At 42.7% G+C, this 21,075-nt stretch overlaps 1 protein-coding gene across 17 annotated transcripts in view; it reads left to right on the top strand.

Annotated features, from left to right (window-relative positions):
* Nucleotides 1-21,075, top strand: part of PDE1C (phosphodiesterase 1C) — a 703,814-nt gene that overhangs the window by 243,782 nt on the left and 438,957 nt on the right. Inside the window, exons 1-3 of one of the 17 annotated variants that reach the window (XM_063708449.1) lie at nucleotides 904-1,020; nucleotides 2,201-2,303; nucleotides 20,958-20,984. The exons of 2 other annotated variants lie outside the window; for them this stretch is intronic. In XM_063708449.1, coding sequence (XP_063564519.1) covers nucleotides 2,203-2,303; nucleotides 20,958-20,984 — 128 coding nt within the window. In that variant the 5' untranslated portion in view covers nucleotides 904-1,020; nucleotides 2,201-2,202. Of the gene's footprint in view, nucleotides 1-903; nucleotides 1,021-1,078; nucleotides 2,304-20,957; nucleotides 20,985-21,075 lie in introns of those variants that run through there. 14 more of the 17 variants (XM_063708456.1, XM_019031538.4, XM_063708454.1 and 11 more) reach the window with 14 other exon arrangements.

Below are 21,075 nucleotides of genomic sequence, written 5' to 3'. Positions count from 1 at the left end.
ACTAATGGAAATACCCCATTTGGGGACCATGCCGCTGTCTTCCATTCTCAAAACACGTCACTACAAAAATTTCCTCTTGTGACATTCTATTTCCCCAGGGCACTGTTTCTCTGCTGGGTAACACTGGAAGGGTAATTGGTTTTATTCAGATAGATGAACTCCATGTTAAAATATTGCTTAATGTTACCATTGCCTAGTAATAATACCTTAACTCAGTGAAAATATATGCGCCTCCATAAACCTTAAAAGGCTGCCTTTAATGGGGCGACTTCAGATTTACCTGGCAGGTGAGTAGGTAAGTCGTTTTTCATCAAACAGGTCTTTTGTCTTACCTTGAGGTACCACCTTCTCTGCTAGAATGCATGGGGCCAGCCAAGCATCCTCATCACTCTCACCTCTAAGTTCTGGAAAATGAATGCCAATTACGAAGTGGGTGAGCATTTATGATTTAGAGACCATTTTATTCCTTTGTTAAGGTCAGGTGAATGGAACTTTACTTGAGCAGTGAAGAGAAACTAGTCCTCACTTCTAAGTTTATCATGCTTTTGGGAAGCAGGTAATCATCTAATGGATAGGAAAATAATTCTGAGAGTGTGATGGAAAGAAGTATTACCTGTCATTGAGGAAAAATACTGTATAGGGCATGCCCCACCCTGAATCTCAGGAACCCTGAGAGCCAGGTTTGAAATAGCCCGTGGTGGTGGCTTCACCTAGAAGGAAGTTTGACGGACCCTTCTGTGATGTCGCTTGCAATCATCTTGGGCATGGATTCCCCCAGTCTTTGGTTCCTCTCTTCATCTGTCCTCCCTCCCTGACTCCCAACTTCATACCTGGTCCCATTCTTTCAGAGCATTCTACCTTATTGACATTGTTCCTGAACTAGGGGAACCCTGACAGTGAGTTGCAGCTTTGTGGAGCTGAAACTTTGTCACCATCCACAGCCGCCCAGCCAGCACCCAGGAGGGACCCTCTTGCGTAGCGTGTGATATTGATCTGAAGAAACTTACCTCCTCACTATTGGTATATTTTCTCCTTTTCTTCCGCACAAGAGAGAGAGGTGGGGGTGGGGTGGGGGAGAGGGAGGGAGGGAGGGAATGAGAGAGGGAGAGAGAGCGCGAGCGAGAGAGCCCCTTTAACAAGAAAACATCAAGAGTTTTTGAGTGTGGTGTGTGGTTCCCTTCGTCCCCATCAGTCGCTTCAATATTTCAAAATGGACCCGGTTCTGTGGCGGGTGCGAGAGTGAGGCTGTGGGGGACCTCCAGGCCGAACCTCCGCGAAGCCTCGCGGCTTCTGCGTGCCCTGGCCGCGGGAGGATAAGGATTTCCCTTCCCTCCTACTTGCGCGGAGCCGAGCTCTTGTTGAGGTTGAGGTGAGGGTTCCGGAAGCCCACGCAGCTCCGCAGGTCGGTGGTGGCCGCGGCTGCCCTGCGGGGGTGAGTGTGCCCGGCCGGGGTCGGAGCCCAGCGTGTGCCCGGCAGACGGCGGTGTCCGCGCGCCCCTCCCTCCGCGCCCGCGGTGACAGCCCAGACGCCAGCCCGGGCGCTGACAGACGACTTTTCTCACTTGTCAGTTTTCTCGCTTGTCAGCAGAGCTGCTGGTAAGTGAGAGAAAACAGAGGGGCGCGAAGGCAGGCGCGGCCAGGGAGTGAGCGGGGCGCTGGGCGCGGGGCGGAGCTGGGTGCACGGCGTCCGGGTCAGGCCCCACCGCCCGCGCCGGCTCCCGCTTGGCTCAGCCGCCGCTTTTCTCTCCCTTCTCACTTTCTTCCTCCTCCTCCTCACTTTCTCTCCTCCCCACCCAGCCCTCCTTTTCACCTCCAAACCCTTTAGCTGCGCGCTGATCGCTTCTGTGGCTTTGTTTGGGGGTAGGGGGAGAATACGAATAGACCCGAGGTGCTTTCTCTTGGAGCTGGAGCCCAGTCCCAATCCCTATCTCTATCCCTATCTCTGTGCTTATCCCTGGGCATTAGCCCGGGACCATGGCTGGTTCCCGCAGCTGCCTCCGGGGCGCACCTGGGGACGTGGTTTCCCGCGATCAGAGTCCGCTCTAAGTCGGAGTCTGGGGGCGCAGAAGGGGGAGCGCGCCGAGAAAGTGCCCGGCAAACGCGCGCCGCGCCTGGCTGGGCATCGCGAGCTGGGCGAGGAGACGGGGAGGGGACAGCCCAAACTATCTCAGCTTCACCGCCAGTGGTCACCTACCTGCAGCTATGGAGTCGCCAACCAAGGAGATTGAAGAATTTGAGAGCAACTCTCTGAAATACCTGCAACCGGAACAGATCGAGAAAATCTGGCTTCGGCTCCGCGGGCTGTAAGTATACCTATTTACTTCTCCTGCCCCATTTCCCGCTCCCATCCTTATTTTACCACACAGCCGCAGTCACGACTGCTCACCCCGTTCCTGCATGGGCCTTTAAATACAACCCTAGAAGTTCCACAACTGCTGCTCTGTTAATTACAGTCACTGCTACTTTTCTTCCAACACAGAGAGGGTTGTCTTTCTGTCTTAGAATGCCTTGCTGTTCCAAGTCATGCTTTTTTGGGGAGAAGGACAGATGTCCTTTGATGAGTCAGTTATGGTGGCCCAATACTCAATGAGGTGTTTCTGATCCTTTTTGACCAGGGAGAAAAGTTTGAGACCCAGACAGGGACTTTTAATTGAAGAAAGAATTTTTCTCTGCAAACTGCTTGCATACACTTGGGCAGGTGGTCCAAGAACTTACCAACAGTTAAAATTCAACATGCATTCTGGCTGCTACATTTCTTTTTTCCCTCTCCTTAGCCCAGTCGAACTTCTGATATTTCCTGGGGTTCTTTTTGGTGGAGAAATGTTTACTAGAAGGAAAGGCTCTTGTGGAGAAAGTGGGGGGCAGAAACGATATTGGAGTTTTCTTGCAATATTTGAACAATGAAATAGAGTGGCCAGAATTCTAGTTGCCCTGATGGATGGGGATCTCTGAATTTCATTCACTTCATTGGGTTCTGTCTGTTTTTGGGTACTGAGGAGAGGTGGCCTGAAAATACATGGTATTTTCTGTAAAAATATTTCATCATCGATGAACTGCTGGTCACTCCAGTCAGGAGCTTGAGGGATAGCTGTATATTCACAGCTTGCTCCTCAGTCACTGGGCAGGTCCCAAAGACACCTTCCATGACTACTAGATACTACTTTCATCAGACATTTGGCATCAGATATCTAGTGTGGTTTAAAAATATGGTTTTTCTCCAAGCATATTCTCTAGATATTCTGTTTCTAACAAGGGCACTGATGGGAAAACCAGCTTCCTACCAGTTTGTTTGTGTTGCTGCTGTTATTGTTTTTGAAAGCACACACACAAACAAAAGACAAATAAAAAATGTGTTGATCTAAGTTAGCTTGATATTCAAAGTTTCTAAGGAGAAGCATTAAGGTAGTATGTGTTTCTTTAAGGGGTCCTTATTGACAGGTGCAATTTATAAAAGCCATTCCATATATAGTCCAAGTGAGCTTCATTGCCATTGATTTCAATGGGAAACCATGCCAAATAATTTGATTTTTGACTTGTCTAGCCACCGCTAGTGGAGACTGTAAATTTATCTGGAAACCTTGTCTCTGGCTGGCAGGCTTTCCTGACAGTTTAGATGCCTGCAACGCAGCAGCTCTCGGAGTGGTGTTTACAGTAATCTCATGTTATATTTAGTGAACATTACGTCCGATTGTATTGTGCTGCACACAGAAAGTTTGTTGTGTCCACAAAGTCTGGGCCCAAAGTGTATAATGTGAAAGTGTTGTCGAGCTGGATTCCTTGCCATGCTGACTAGAGGGATTCATATCCATACACCCAGGAACTTCTTCTCTTGGACTGCTTTTCAATTTAAACCGACTCCATGGAGACATTTGGGCTAGAGACAAGTGTTTGGTCAAATCAGCAATGCTGAGGCGGGAACTTGTGTGGAAAAGCATTAGCACTTACAACACTGCGTCGTGTAGCTTTCTCAGTTTCATATCTGCTAGGCTTCTCTCTCCAAGGTGTTGCAGTGTAATGTAACTACATTTTCATTTTCTAGTCTCTTGTATCTACTCAGAACCTAGTGCTTTTGAACATGAAAAGTGTGGGGTGATTATAGCTTCACTTTCTAATTTGAAAAGGAGATGCTATTATTTGTTATTATTATACATATTTTTACCAGTATGTGATCCTTACCACTTCTTCTTCTTCTTCTTTTTAAACATAACAGCAGTGCTAGAATAAATAGCTAAAGACTCTGGAAACCAAAGCACACACTCTTTTATACAACTTGGAATAACATTTTTTGCAGTCCACAACTTGGAATAACACTTTGCCGTCCACAAAATAGAAACCCTTAGGGGAAGGAAGGGTGTGTGCATATTTGTCCACACAACAGATTGTCAGTAAGAGAAAGGAAGCTGCTCTTTCAACATTTTAGAAAGCCTCAAACCATAACTGGATTTTCATACCAATATATTACCATGACACCTTTATAGAAAGGGCTCTGTAGGTGACCACAGATGGTCAGGAATTCAGTTCAGCTTGTCTGAGAGACATCTCACTTCAGGATGTGATCATCAACTCACGCCTGGATTATTCAATGGTATCGCATCTCCTTCTTGTTGGTATCACCCGTATTTAATTTATTGTTGAATTTTTCATCTCCTCCATTAGAATGTAAGTTCCATGAGGACACATACTTACTCACTGCAATACCTAGAACAGCATTTAGCACATAGTAGATGCTCAGTCAATAGGTGAAGCATAAAAACCCAAATGTGAGCTTTTAAATATTTGAAATGAAGATAAATATATATTTAGGACAGCTTATGGCCATGAGACCTGTCAACACAATGAGCCATGAGCTAGCTAGGATGCAGGTTTTATTAACATCATTGCCCAGGTTGGGGCACAGAAATCTAAACTGAGGTGGGAAATGGGCAAGATGTGTGGCAGAGTTGTGGCCCAGGGCTGAATCCCACTGTGGTGATCATGTGGGCTTTCTCTTTCCCTTCTTTATAGCCCCTCTTTCACACTGGTGAGAGGTAGTCTTTACCAGAGCAAGAGGATTTCTGTGGTTATCACCTGCAAAGAATCAACAGCCAAGTATATTGCAGGGAGGTGTCCCCTATACATTCCAACCCGTACCCTTACCCTGCCATGCTTTATTTTTCTCTAGCACTTCCCACCATCCGAATGCTGTATAGTTTATTTATTTTTAGGTTTATTGTCTGTCTCCTCCAGCTAGAATATAAGCCCCATGAAGACAGGGTTTTTGGTTTGCTTTGGTCACTTGCTTTTGGTTTGCTTTTTATCCCCAGTGCCTACACTTCCACCCGGTATACAGTAATACATATTTGAAACATAGAGCTGTTTTACATATTTCTCTAAGAAAGAATTAGGAAGAACTCTTAGCATTGTAGCATCATCAGCATACTAACAGTGCATCAAATATTGGAGTTGTGAGTTTTAAACACTCTCTATCTTAGCTGGGATTATAGACACCTGCAAGCCCAGGTGTCTGTTATGATGATGGCGCCCATGCCCCTTGAGCGAGGTTCTGCACACTAACGCTCAGAGGCTAGCTGTGATTTCCAGGGAGGGTGCTGGTCCTCAGCCTTGCTCTGTGGCCCTGATGCTTCTTACGCACATGCTCCCATTTCTCTAAGTAAGAAGAAAACAAATACTGCACACCTGAGCTTTCTTAATTGGAAGTCTCAGAGGGATGCTGTCCTCTTACTCTTCGGAGAGGAGCCTCATTTTTCCTTTTCCATAAACCTCAGTTCCTCCCAATGAGCTGTTGTCATATCTGTTTTCTCTGGAGGACTGGGTAGAGTTTTTGAGTCCCTCTGAATTACTTTTTTGTTACAGAATCTTCCAGTCAGGGAAACAGGGCTGTGGGTGTTCTATATACCCCTGATGAAGCCTCACAGGGCTCCTCGGGTTTGAGCAATTGGGTTATGACTGTACCTTGGGTCCCGACCAAAAAGTTTTTCTATTGCAAGCCTGCTAGATGATGTCAGAAACGTGTTTCTATGCTGCATTTTTGAAGAACTGAGAGCAAGAGAGCAGGTTTTACTTATTCCTTGGCATTTATTATCACAATTATAATGATCTAATCTCATATATTTATTTTGCCCAACTATGAGGTAGTTGGTATAATAAATTTTATGCTTATATAACACTCCATGAAGATGATGATGCTTTTTTGCATTACCTAAAGTAATATTATTAATATAAAGGCAAGAGAATGGCTATTAAGTTAATAGACTGCAACAACTATTGTTTTTGTCTATGCAGCAAGCTTCCCATCCACCTTACTATGCTAACAGACTCTACTCCTCACCCCAGCATAGTACAGGACTGGCCAATCACAGAATTCACCTTCCAGGCAATAAAAGTTGGTTTCAAGTAGGGTATGGATCCCAAACAGAAGCATTAGAGTCCCTCATTGACATTTCTGTATTGGCTGTGGGAAAGGGAGGCTTTTCTTTTCTTCTGGACTTTCATGGGGCTGCCATTGGATCCATTTCCCACCTCATAGAGAAGACCTTTTATGATAGGAGGCAGTGAGGCTAGTGCTCAAAAGGAAGCAGAAAACACGGAGTGGGAATCCCTGGGTCAGCTCCTGGAGGTCCCAGTTCCTGTAGATGTGTCTCCAGTTCTGTCAGCTGTCCCAGCTACATGAGCTAGTTAGACTCTGTTTTTGCTTAGGATGCTTTGAATTTGGTTTCTCTGAAACAGTCTTAACTAATACCCTGTTGATGTACAGAGAAGTTAAGTGACTCTTCCAACCTACACAGCAAAGATGAGGAGAAAAGCCACAGGCAACAAAGCCTGGACCTTTGGTTTTAAATTTGTTATTTAAGCCCTGTGTTTTCTTTCTATATAACCGAATTTTTAAATGATATAATTAGTGTTCAGGCAACATGGGATTACTCAATTAACATTTACTGAGTGTCTATTAGGTGCCAGTCAATTTGCTAAGCCCTGGGTTTGCAAAAGTAGGTAAGATACTTACTTGACTTTCAGCAATTTGAAGGCTAGTGGCAGAGACTGATATGAGTACCTGGAGGTGATGAATATAGTTCCAGGGGGATGCGGAGGAAGCTACGTCTACCTGGGAGGGCCAGAGAAGGTGTTACAGACTACAGTGAATTGTGTATTCATTCTAGCAGACTCATTAGAGTCATAAGGAAGAAACTTGCTTAGACTCTTTTCATTGATGTCAGCCTTTTGCAAAAATGCAAAGAAACCTTTTACAAAGATGAGAGAAAAACAAGGAGTCTTCCGGGCAGCCCAAAATAAACTAGTTGAGATTTCTGAGATGTTCTTATGGACTACTGGCAAAGCTGCTTGCACTTAACTGAGATATGGCTTGAGTTCTAGTGAACCTTCTCTATGTTCACCACTCATTGAGAATTCCCTAAGGAGAGAGTATGGTTGGGTCTATTTGCTGTCATGCAACATGGAGCTATTGGAGATAAATCTCACCACCTCGCCTGCCCAACCCCCCCCCCCCCCCACTCCCCGGCCGCCGTTCCGTCAGAAGTAGTTGGCCCCTGAATTGGTCTGGGTAACAGGATTACCTTCTCCTACTAATCAATTCCCAAGAGCCTTACTTTCCTTAAAAGGTTAATGTGTGGTATCCTCTTGCAGCTCGTCTAGTGCAGTACTGAGGGACAGATAGAAGTGTAGTCATGAGAGGTGATGCTGGAAAGGAAGGCAGGGGCTGGGTAATACATGACATTTAAAAATTTTACTTTTTGTTTTACTCAAAATTATGTATGCTCATAGTTTGAGGAGGTGAGTAATTGAACACATTTTACTATACAACAACAAAGTGCTGTGTTCTAGGTGTTCTTTCATATCTTCTGGAGAAATATATATATATTTTATGATACATAATATTTTTAGAAGTTTGTGTTTTATCCTTTCAGTTATAAGAAATTGTTAAAAGATGTTAAGCTGGAGAGTAACAAAATTAGATTTGAATTTTAGGATTGTAATTCTGGAAAAAGGGTGGAGGACAGATTGGAGATGCGACTCGAGGCCTGGAGACCAGTTGGGGAAGATGCCTGATTTGGGGTAGCGCTGCTGAAGACGAAAGAACAGGGGGCATGTTTGAAATGAGAATTGACAGAACATAGATTTAGAGTAGAGAAAGAGGAGCTGTTGTCTTCTGAGTTCTTTCAGCTTAGATGTCTCAGTGAATTTGGTGTTATTTGCCTCGTTAGGGACTATGGAGATAAGAGCAGGCTAGGATAAAGCAGAATGATACACTTGGGTGTAGATATGTTAAATTGGTAGCCTCTGGAATGTTCAAGTAGCTATTGGTGATGGCAATATGGAGCCATGGAGAGACCTTTGGCCTGGTGTGGTGGGTCTGAGAATCTTGGTTCTTATTATTAAATCCTTGCAAGGAGATGACCCAGGGAAGAGGGCATTGACCTGAATCTTACCAGAAAAGCAATTCCAGGAGAATACTTTAAAAAATTGTTGTTTGTTTCCCCCAGATTACATATTTAGTGTATTAACTGGTCCTTTTACTCTCCCATTCAATTGGAATTGCCAGATCGTTCAGCATATTTTTAATGGGTTTCCATTATGTACTAGGTGCTAGGAGCTTCAGAAGGGATATGAAAATATCAGAAGAAAATCCTTACCATCAGGAAACTTAGAATATATTGAGGGAAACAAGATACTTCTTATACATGTGAAAAGGTTAAAAATCAACAACAAAAAAGAGGGCAATAATTAATTGCTGACTAAGTGATGTGGACGCTACATGCTAGGATTCAGAGAAGGGAGACATTTGTGTTTGAAGGATTGTTTTCGAGTCTTTCTTTTCTTAATAAAGATCAAGTTAAATCTCTCTGAAATACATTCTTAATGTATATTAAAGGGGAAAAATGTGAATATCAAAAGAAGTAGATTCTCACATTTACAGTGAAATTTTCTTTACTTGAATACTCATGCAGCTTACTAGTACATCATCACTTGATTATTGTAATTTTGTTATGCTAGTGTATTAGTTAATTACAACTCAATATTTAGCAGCAAAGTGCTTAATATTTTGACTGAGCTTTACAGCATGCCTCTGTCAGTTGGGAAGCAGCCCTCAGCAGAGAGGTTTCTGCGTTACCATCTCTAGTTTTCAATCTTTAATTTTCTTTGGCTCATGGAAGACTACTTTCCTTGGTTTCCATTTCCCCACATGGAAGGAAAGTGTTTATAGGACCTATCTCCTGGATTTTTGAGAAACAATTAAAAGAAATAATTGTTATTAGGTTAATGCAAAAGTAATTGCAGTTTTTGCTATTAGTTTTAGCGGCAAAAACCGCATTACTTTTGCACCAACTTAACAAATATAAGGCACATTACAATAGACTGGGACAGCTTTGAGAATGACCATCATCGGAGTTTCCCACTAGCAATAAAAATGAATTCTACAACAAATGCAACACTCTATTTCTGGAGGAAGTATACTGAATTCGTGTAAAGTGTTGGTATTCTTCAGGCTTTTATTATACTGTTTATACAGAGTCCTCTTGACAGCTGTTATTAAACAAAATAAATGAGTCTTAATGACCGTAAGACAAAGCTAGATGTTCCTAGCTTGTGAGATTATGAAAAAACTAAAGAGAATCATTCCATCCAGAAGATATAAAAATTGATCATTTTAGGTAATGAGTTTTGTTCATATAGTTGAAGGAATACACATCTGTATGCAGAAAATTCATTCATTCACTTACCAAATATTTCTGTGGCACTTACTATGTGCCTGGTGCTGTGCTAAGCACCAGGGAATTAGTGGGAAACGACAAAGGCTCCCTCCCTCGGGGGATGTTGAGCCTACAGTGGAGGAATATATTAAACAATATTTCCATAAATTACTACCTGCTGTGACGAGTGCTGCAAGAAGTCCAGCACAGGGAGCTGTGAAAACATAGAAGAGAGGACCCAAACCTGGTCCGGGATTCAGAGAAGGCTTCTCTGAGGAAAAGAGACGCATGCTGAGACATGAAGATTATGTAAATTGTAGTTAAGTAGAGTTAAGGAAGCGTATTCTAGGCATTTAAGCCCTGGGATGTTTATACCTGTAAAGATCTAAAGACAAGAAGGAGCATGGCCCCTCTGAGAAAATGAAAGAAGGCCAAGTGGCTGCAGCGCAGACTGGAAGGAGGCGAAGGCTCCAGACACAGCTGGAGAGGAGCCAGGTCCGACTTCATCCACCAGGGGGCCTCAGCAAGGAGAAGCCATTATCAGTAGGCATGGATGTGAGAACTTTTTAGGAGGTAGATCCAACAGGACTTGGATATGGGGGATGAGGAAGAAAGTGGAATCAAGGTCAACTCGCAGGTTTTTGGCTTGAATCCCCAGATTCTTTTTTCTTAGATTAGGATCACTAAGGGAGGAACATGTTTGCAGGTCTTGTCGTGAGTGGGAACAGAATGAATGGGGGGTAGAGAGTTCAGTGTGGGATGAGTTCAGTGTGGGACATACTGACTATGAGGGGAGATATGGGGAAGGCAAGAGCAGTTGGATAAGTGAGTCTGGAGATTAAACAGGTCTGGAGATATAATCTACAGCCCAGCAAAGTAAGCAGAAAAATTCTGTGTATATCTGAATGATGCCAAATTAATATATCTATAAATTTTGTAAGTAGAGAATACAGTTTAGTGTGACCCCTAAATAGTCTGAAGGAAGGTTTCAGAAGACCAAAAATTTATGTCTATTTTCTCATTGGCATTTACTTATTCAAAATATTGGCATTTACTTAGGGCAGCTAATAATCATTACTTTACTTGAAACTTATATTGACTACTTGGTATCATGCCCATCAAAACATAGGTTTGGAACAGAGACAGAAACCAGTATGGTCATTCCCAGTATTCCAAGGGCAGAAAGAGGCCATGACCCAGGGAGCCAAATGGGATGAGCCCTCATCACGGACCTTCTGGGAGGTAGAGGGCACATGCCATGGGGCTGAGACCTGAAGCCTGGAGCCTAGCTCACTGCAGAAGGGCCAAGTGAAGCTTGGCTGTGCGGAGGCTGTCTGGCTCTGGCAAGAGGCCTTTCTGCAGTTTAGGCTCCATTGAGGGGGCTTGGCCTCCCTGTGCCTGCTCCAGAGGTGCCTCCATGGATATGGCTGGGCCTTGTCTCCTGGAGCAGTCCACAGTTCTGGCCACAGTGCTCACTCACTGTACCACCTCTGCCCATTCGTGCCCTTTCTCTGCTCTTTAAGGCCTTCCTTCTATTTCTACCCAAATCCAAGGACCCATTGCAAGGACCCGGTATTCAATATTCTGCCAAAATACAGCTTTCCTTTCCCTTAAGGCCACCAGAAGAGCAATAATTTAGACGATCAGTATGAGAGTGCATGGAGCATTTTGTCTGAAAGTCACAATTGGATATCCAAAGACCATTAAACTGTTGTTTATCCAGATTCCAACCAAAGAAGATGCTTAAATAACCAAGACTTTTCCTACACTCTAGAGATACATCTAGTAAATATGGTAGTGAAAGATTAATCTTTGAAAGCTCCTTCCAGATGTTTTAGGAGTAGTTCAAATTCCAACTGACATCCTGCCACTTGTTTTCATTTGTCTCTCTGACTTTTGTCTAAGGATGACCCACAAAAGTTTATTGCATTTAGTATACCATTCCATGTGGGTGTCACTGGAAACCGTGTCTGCTAACTGTGAGGAATTTAAACACTTTCATAAATAAGGCCTTTCCTAGCTCATTAGTGAAATACAAGGATTAATTATCATAAATCAAGCCTCATAAATGTTGTTTCAGAACTGCCATTCTGACTATAAAATCACTGACTGAAATTAGTCATTGTTAAAAAAATGAAAGAATCGTTCAAAGCACCAATTTCTGGGAGATTTGGCATAGTTTCAGTGAAGGTAACTACTGTAGCTCAGGAAAATTTGCTTCCAATGCTCATCTGATTTCAGTTGACAGAAGAGCTCAAAATGGTCCCAAGAAATGCATCTGCTAGTTGGCGTTTTTTTCCCCTGTATTTTGGACAATGGGCTCATTTTGCCATATTTAAATTGTTGAGATTTATAGAGCGTGTGTTTAGGGAGGGTTACACAGATGATGCTACTACAAGATAGGATTTTAGAGGAAATAGGAAGGACTCATGCTCCCAAGGAGCCATGGCACTGATTCAAATTCACCTGGAATTGTAAATGACCAGCAGCTGCTTTCTGCCAGGAGTCGGTTTTGATAAGAGTTGGGAGGAAGGGCACAGAGTGGGGAGAGGGAAGGAACACTGCAGGAGTGGGTAGGCAAGACTTAGAAAAATTAGACTGACGTTGAAGTGAAACTCAGCAGAAGATTACAGTTTTTGTTCTGGCTAAATCTACAAGGGGAAAAACAAAGTAGAGAATTGAAACAGCTCTGTGGATAATTCAATTAGAAAAAACCCTACTCCTCCCCTAATTACAGGGATAGATCTGTGAAGAGTGAGATTTTGTCTTAATCCTTTGGATTTATATCTACTTTGGCAGTGCCGTCACAGATATTAAGAGATAGTTTTGCTTTTAGCTTTTCTCATTGATGTTTATTTAAGTAGGAGACGGGCTCCCAGGAAGAAGGTCGTAAAAATTGCTTCCATTCCCACCCACACAGTTTTGCAGTACTTATAACACAGCAAGTGGTTGTAAATACGTGAATAGAGGACTAAATCAGTTATGCAAAAAACGTACTACTTGGGCTTCCACAAGCATGACATTTGCTTTCTATTTTCTTTCTCTAAAAACCTTTCCCTATTTTTTCATTGGTGCCACTGATTAGCTCATTGCCCAGCTTTAAGCAAAAGGCTTTTAGCTAGAAGGAAAGGAAATTGTGTTTGGTTTGCTAAAAAAAAATCTTGCCTTCCAAAGGAAGAGTTCAGCTTTCTTTGGGGAGGGGTCCCATTTAGGGCTTCTTAAATAGTAGTCCAAGTGCTGGAATTTTTAACCCAGGCTCATGAGAGAAGCAGGCATGAGCAGCAGATTTGATTTCTGTTTCTGGCCAGCTGTCTGCAGGCAGCCGAGGGGATGCGGAGGGAGATCAGTGAAGAGAGGGGCTTGCTTTGGGAGGACAGGAGCGCTGGGGCAGCCTGGATCTGCCATGTGAGTTGGTGTAGCCCCAGGCGGGGCTTCCTGTGGGGTTGTTTAGTTTGGAGTTTGTTACCTTCTCCTAGGTTTCTCTACTTTCCACTGCCTGGCCAGCACTAGATAGAAATGCACTTGCTCCTAGGAAAGAGTAAAAAATTGACTGTCTTATTTACATCTCTGCTTCAGATTTGCATTCTCCCATTCTTTAGGGTCACCATCCCCACCCCCAAACTACACTGTCAAAGGCTTTCTTCATGTGAATTTGATCCATCACTTTTGGCTGAACATACTGGAGTCCTCTATGTTTGGGAGCTGGCTATCTCTGAATATGATCTTCCTTTTCTAAGATAATTCAATGACAGTATGAATATGTAGAACAATTTTCTCTACTAGAAAACCTAGCTAATAAATTCCCTAGAATTTTTGTTTTTGTTAGTTTTTCTTTCCTAATGATTGGGCTGTTCAAGGTAAAAATGAGGTTTTTTTTTTTCCATTTTATAATCTTTTGTTGTTGTTGTTGTCTTGCTTTGGACTTTTGGCCAGGCAGGAAAATGAAATCATTGTGCACATGGAATTTCATTTTGTAGCTTGTCAGTTAAATATTCGAGCTAGTAAGACAGGAGATTCTCTTACTCTACTATCTCCTTTCTCACCCCTAAATATTCCTGTGGAAGGTGTCAAGAGACCACCAGTTTATGTATATATTTTTTTCATTAGCATTTACTTATTCAAAATATGGGAAAGGCCAGGAAGCAATGGATAGCTTTGCAAAGTTAGTTTTTAATACATGCATCATGGAAATTAAATCACTGATAGGAATGAGAAGAAATATACAAAGACCTTCCATTCTCAGTAGCACGTAGATTAATTCATACAAATGATGTAAGAGATCCATTAGAAGTTTCTAGAGATATCCAATTCTTTTCAACCTGTACCCTGCATGCCTATGAAAAACAAAACCAGAGGATCAGATGATAGTTCAGATCCTCACTCATTTCATGGTTATTTGTGACATTTTATCTCAGTCCACTTTCCCATGAGTGAAACACATGTGATCTGTACTCGTGAGAACCTGTAGTTAACTATATGAGCCTTGCTGTGCATTTTGTTTTTATCTGAGCCTGTCTTTCAATGTCCTATCCCTTGAGGGAACTGAGGGCTGAGAACCAAGCTTACCGAAGCGGTCTGTGTGTTGGCGGTGGTAGTGGTCTCTGGAGAAAAGAATGGAGACAGGATAGGACTTGGAGAAGAGTGAGTCATTGTTACCCAGAAACCCTGGAGAACACTGAAGGCAGAACTGGAATTTGCATTGTGTGTATGCAGTTGTTGCATATTCAACTTCCCATACCAGGAAATCTTGTGCCCAACTGGGAGGTATCTTTCTGTCAACTTAGAAACAGAGCACAAGTTTTGGTTTTTCAAAGCCAGCTTGTTAGAATATTAAGCCTATTTATAAACCTCATTATTGCAGCACCCATATGGCTGTTGTTCAAAGATCCTCACTTTAAAAAAGTGAAAGACTGCCAGGCGCTTCATAATTTAGCATCAATGTTTAATCGACTCTCACTTATCCAGGCTATTAGAAACAATTTCCAAATCATCTGTTTGATTTTGGAGTACTTGATGCTTACATTTGACTGCAGGTGTGCCCAGTACTCTGGGAACTCCTAGCCATCAAAAAGCAAATAAAGACCCTTAAAAGCATCGTTGCTCCCACCTCACTGTTGTTTCTCGCTGTTTGCCTGCTTGTCTTTACTTTGCCCCTGACTGTGGACAGAATCACCCCTTAAGCTTGCTTAGTTTCATTCTTTATCTCCGTGACTGAGGGCAGGAGAAGGAAAATGAAGTTCAGGGTCTAGAAGCTTCCACTTTATGACACTGCTGTGGAGAGCTTTGGGGAACCTATTTGAATACTGGAGGTCAGTTCTCTTTGCCCTTTGATGATGCTCCTATTTCAGAATCTGCCTGTCAGGATGTGACCAGCTGCCTGTAAAGGGACCGAAGCCGTTGAGGGGGGTTTTGGGGTTCATGTCCCCTGTTGTGCACAAGTGCACGCACACACACACATGCATCATTTAATACTTCTTGGGTGATCCACAGTTCGATTGAAACATTCCGGACATAAACAGACATTAAGACTAGTGGTCTTTTAATTTACTTAAGAGCTAAATGAGTATGGGTTAATCAATAATTCTAGCCATAGCATATGAGATCTCCGCATTGAGTTACAACTTCCTGAGACTGCTTAAGGATGTGTGTAAGCAAGTCACTGGGCTCAGTTTTTAGGGAGTTATTGATAAAAAGGACTTTTTTTGAAAGATAATTTTAGATATTTCCAAGGATTATTGTGATATCCAGTTCATAAGTATCCAGTTTTACTTTCTTTTCTCCTGCCTTTTGGGCAATGGCTCAGCTTTGACATTTAAGGGGAGTGTGTGGCTCTGCTAGGTTAAGTGGGACATTGCTGGGGTGGGTGGCAGGGTATACAGGCAGGCACACGGCCCCTTAGGCATGGGAAAAGCTGGGCAGTGTTTCAGCTCATTCTCCTCTTAGGAGAACTGAGATTAGCACCTGCTTTCTTTGTGGTTCAAGTGTTCCAAGATAAGGAGAATTGGGAGTATCCAATTTTTCCATTCTGGAAAAGCAATGTTCAACCTTTTTTTTTGTGACTTTTATAATGAATGAAAGATTTTTGATCAAGTAAGTTTTGAAAACCTACTGAATTATAATGCCATTATTATTTATGCAATACTTCTGTTTTTAGTACAGTAGCTGACGCTTGAGCATTTCCAGGATGCCCAGCACTATGCTAAATGCCCTGCAGTCCTCATTACATTTAACTCTCACATCACCCCGTAAAGCAGGCACTGCTGTTACCCAAATTTTACAGATGAGGAAACCGGTGGTTGGAGAAGTGATATAAGTTGCTAAAGGTCATGCAGCCTGTCGGACACAGTAAGTTGGAGAAGGGATTAAAGCTCAGGCAAGTGATCTTAAGCAGTATGCTGTAATGCCTCCCCTTAGAAAAACAGAAACGACAAACAGATGAAGCTGTGTGTGTGTGTGTTTCAGTGAGAGAGAGAGAGAGAGAGAGAGAGAGAGAGAGAGAGAGAGAACGGTAGAGCCCATTCCAGGGAACAGACTTTGCAAAGTGCCACTCTAGACCTTCTTTGAGGTGGTGTCCTCAGCCTGGCCTTGTGAAGATGCCCTTGCCTTCTCTCCCAGCATGAAGCTGGCCTCTCCAGCTCCCACCCTGCCAAATTTGCCAGGTCCCAGAACACAACAGCTCTTTGTCATTCTCTACTTTCTACATCAGCTTGGTCTAGCTACATGAAATCTAGAGATTTGTAGTGTGTTGTTTCAAGTTTCAAAATATTACAAATTTAAATTAAGTTTTAGAAACAAATTTTAAAAACAGACCAGGAATGGTGGCTCACGCCTGTAATTCCAACACTTTGAGAGGCCGAGGCAGACAGATCACTTGAGGTCAGGAGTTCGAGACCAGCCTGGCCAACATGGTGAAACCCCATCTCTACTAAAAATACAAAAATTAGCTGGGCATGGTGGCATGCACCTGTAATCCCAGCTACTCAGAGGCTGAGGCAGGAGAATCGCTTGAACCCAGGAGGAGGAGGTTGCAGTGAGCCGAGATTGCGCCACTGCACTCCAGCCTGGGCGACAGAGTGAGATTCCCTCTCAAAAACAAAACAAAGCAAAAAAAAATTCCCTTTGTCTTTCAGATTGTGAGTCAGGGATTCTGTTGAAGTTCTTAAAAATAGAAGGCCAAGAATAAACTGGGGTTTTTTTTTCCAGCTCATTTCCTGCATTTTGGTGGACAGAATGCAGTATGTTTTATTGTTATTAATTTTATTTTGGTTTTGTCTAGTGTCTAAGTTTCTTGGTGGAATCTTTTGCCTTCTTTGTATACATTCCTTAATTTTCTTTGAAGGCTTCAGAATTTGCCTTCTGTCTCAGCCACTTTAAGGTTCTGTATCCTTAGGCAAGTTACTTAACCTCTCTGAGACTCACTTCTGTCAAGTCGAAAGTAGGTAGAACCTCTCAGGGTTTGCAGGAGTTGTAAGTGAGTTAACTTGTGTAAGAAGAATGGAACAGAGGAGGTGCTCAACAAATGTGAGCTCCCCAGCCTTCTCATTGCTTTCCCTCTATGTGTAGGAAACCACAGCTGTGGTGGATGTCCTCACTGCTCATTATAAATCATTGCTTAGTAGAAGGAAAAAGAATAAAAAGAAAGCATTTTTGATCAATTTTTGGGTAAATGCATTCATGAATTCAATAACAACATATTGAGCAGTTGCCATGACAAGGAAGAAACACTAGCAGATGTCAGGTAAGCCATCATTCTTTCCATAGGAATAACAGATCATGACCATGAGCAGTCATAAGTGCAACGTGGTGGGTAAGCTCTGGCCACTATGGGACACACAGAAGGAGTGTTACCCAGTTTGGGAGGCCCTAGAAGGTCTTTGGAAGTGATGTTTCAGTTGAGAACTGAAGGATGAGTAGGGCTCAGTCAGGCCTCACCAATCTTGCCCATTCAAAATAATCAGAGAGTTGGATCTTGAGTAATTTTTATGAGTTGCATTTTCTCTTGTGCTTTAAGAGCTGACCTCCAAACTCCATTGTAAGATGATACCATTTGGGTTGATTTTAGGGCTATGTCTAAATGGGAGAAGATTGAAGGGGGAAACTTTACAGTATCTGAAGCTAAGAATATATCTATGAACGTGGGGAGTGTCAGGAAGGTGAGTTGGACTGAAAATCAGACTTCTGGTCTGTCTTTCTTTGGGTCTACCAGATGCACAACCTGTCTTTTGATGTGTATGGGTGACAGTTGCAAATAGTTCATTTATTTAGCCAACCATGTGCCAGTTAACGTGCATGCCCTTGGGATAGATATAGAGATGCATATGACAGACCTCTGACCTCAAGAAGCTCAGAACTAGGGACCAAGGGGCCTAAAAATCTTAGAATGCCTGTTGCATGGCAGGCACACTCCATGACAGATTTAATACACTATCTCATTTGAGATCATCTCATCCATTTCATAGATGCAGAAATGAAAGCTTGATTTAGCACAGAGCTTGCCTGAGGTCTCATAGCTAGTGTGGGTGAAGTCAGGTTTTGAGCCAGGTCTATCACACTCCAGAGCCCTGTTGCCTTTCCACAAAATCACAGACATGAGACAATGCAATGCCATGGAGAACGGTGTCAGAGAGGTTTCAGCATGCTGTGGGAGCACAGAAGAGGATGTGTAATGCGGCTTCCCACAAGAGGTGACACTCCCCCTGGGTATCATCTTTTTCTAAAATATAAATTTTATTACTCTTCCCGCTTAACTCTGTCCTTAGCACTTGCCAGCCTTATTTCCTGCTACCTCACTCTATAGTCCCTGCTTGCTGGACTGGTTTGAGACCATGAGGCATGCCCTCTGTTTCTGCTTGCTGTATACTTCCATATTTCTTCCTGCTGACATTTCACCCATCAATCAAGACTACCTCTTTCACAAAGCATCCCTTGTATTTGTTGTTAAAATAACACTTTAGGTGCATATCTTAACTTCCTTTTTAGAATTTGCGCTCTTTCAGAGAGGGGATCCTACAGAGTTATGAGGATTAGCAAAGTATATTAAGTGCTTATTGCTAGTAGGTGCTGAAAATGAAGCTTTTCTTATTTTTGTTTATCTTTGATTCTTTCAGAACTCCCAGCAGTGCCTTTATAGATTTCTTTGGCAAGTATTGGGAGAATTCTATGGAAACCAATAGCAAGGGCTGTCTTCTTCTGACCTCTGAAGATACTGTCTGCTGATAGGATTAGTTAGGCTTCTGAGTAGAAGCTAGGGGCATTCTTCTTTTCCAACTGCCTCCTTGCCTTTGGTCCCTGTATACGCTCAATGGGTTATTTTTTCGTCTTGCCAGTTGTGCCTTAGATCAGTTTGTTAGACTGCCGTGCTAATGAGTCCAAGGGCACAGGTCACACCCACAGCTCACTATGCTCCATGGCTGAAGGTGAAGCCTCTGCCCTTGGCTGCTGCCTGGAAAGTGTGAGCTGTCATTGGTGACAGGGTCCAGGTGCGAGAGAGTGATTGATCAGTGCACATACATCATAGTTTTGGGGAGAGTATGAGGTAAACCACACAAAGAACTTGCCCTTGGGGAGCTGATGTTCAGGTGAATTATCTCATTTATTTCTCATAACAAGGTCTCAGAAGAGGGGCTCAGATTCTTCCCACTTTATATGCAAAGAGACTGAGGTTCAGGGGGATTTAATAACTAGTCCAGCATTGTAAAGCTAAGTGCTAGAGCCAAGATTGGAACATAGATAGTTTGCTTCAAAGGCCAAGCCTTAATCTACTGTTAGTCAACTTTCCTCCCTATTATATGTGATATAATTGAAACATGGAAATATCTCTATATAGTCCTATATTTGTATATACCTTTATATGTAACTATATAGGTGTATCCATATTTTAATATTTTTTTCTGTTATGCTCACTCTTTAAAGAAAATTTGGAAAATTCATAAAACTAAAAAGGAGTGATTTGTCATCGTACTACCCTGGAGTCATAGTTGTCATTCTGGTGTGTCTCCTTTCAGGTAAATAGATATCACTACATATCTAGTCAAGACCACACTGTAGGTTCTGTGTTACTTGCTGCTTTACACACCTGACACTGCCCTGTGTGATTTCATTTTAACAGAGATGTAACAGGTCCTAGTGATTCTCAATTTGAAACCTCTTTAGTTTACAAAAAAATATGGTGCACCACTCTCCATTAGCAAACCAGTGGTTTGCTTCCTGGGTACAGTGACTGTAATGGAAATGCTGGTGTGGAACTAAGGTCAACTGGGAAACATTGTACTTCCCGGATATGCTACAAGGAGATGGATTTTCTTTCCTTAGCACTTCCTCTCCTCTAATCCCCTCCAGTGCTGAGCCTATTGAAACTCTTTTAAGGGTCTTCAGAGTCTACAAAAATTGACACACACATGAAGAACGTTGGGATATTGGGACAACATACATTTTATGGCCATTTTCCCCTTGTCTGCCACTCTGACCTAGGTGAGATGGTCAGAGCAGATGTTACTAGCTTCATGTGATAGATTAAGAAGCCTGATGCACAAGATTTGCCCAAGGCTAAATGACTGTAAATAGCAGAGGTGGGCTGGAACTGGGTCTCTTCTGCTTCCTGGGGATGGTTCCTAATGCTGGTTCTCAACATTTGCCTCTAGACTTTCTCATTGTCCCCTTCCTCACTTCTTCTTTTTTTGAAGACCTTATGTCTTATCTCATAGTTTAGCCACATGATTGCACATTTACATTTAAAAAGGCACATCCTTAAAGGGACCTCAGTGCTAGATGTTGGGGATAATAGTAACGATAGTGACAACATAAATAACTGATCATTATTCACCATTTAACCCATTTAATATGTGCCAGATAAAAGAAGTGTTTTGTAAGTTTGTGTCCATTTACTCTGTAAGAACCTCATGAACCTGGTAAAGGAAGGACTGAGGTTTGAACCTAGATTTTGTGGTCTTTAAAGCCTGACCTCAACTAAAATGCCACGGAACCTTCAAAAGGAAAAGGGAAGAACATGGGAGCAGAGCCACTGAGCTCTTGGGATGCTATTTTTTACTAAAGGCTTAGGTTCTGTACTTCTGACTACAATATAACACAGCATTCCCAAACTTTTAACTAAGCTTTGAAACCCATAAGCTTCACAGAGAAACCCCCCTAAGAAGTGTTGACCTCCATGCCCATCCCCACTGAAGTAATCCCTTTCTTACCCACTGCCTGCCACAGCCCTTTTCTGATATATGTTTATGCCTTTTCTTACAGGAGGAAATATAAGAAAACGTCCCAGAGGTAAGAACATCTTTCTGAGCTGCAACTGGTTGATTCATTTGTGGCCCAGCTCTTCACAAGTCTGGCTCATGGTGGACTGGAACTGTAATAA

This window comes from Gorilla gorilla, chromosome 6, assembly GCF_029281585.2.
Source record: "Gorilla gorilla gorilla isolate KB3781 chromosome 6, NHGRI_mGorGor1-v2.1_pri, whole genome shotgun sequence".
In the NCBI taxonomy this organism is placed as follows: domain Eukaryota; kingdom Metazoa; phylum Chordata; class Mammalia; order Primates; family Hominidae; genus Gorilla; species Gorilla gorilla.
This window is presented reverse-complemented; position numbering and strand designations above follow the sequence as displayed.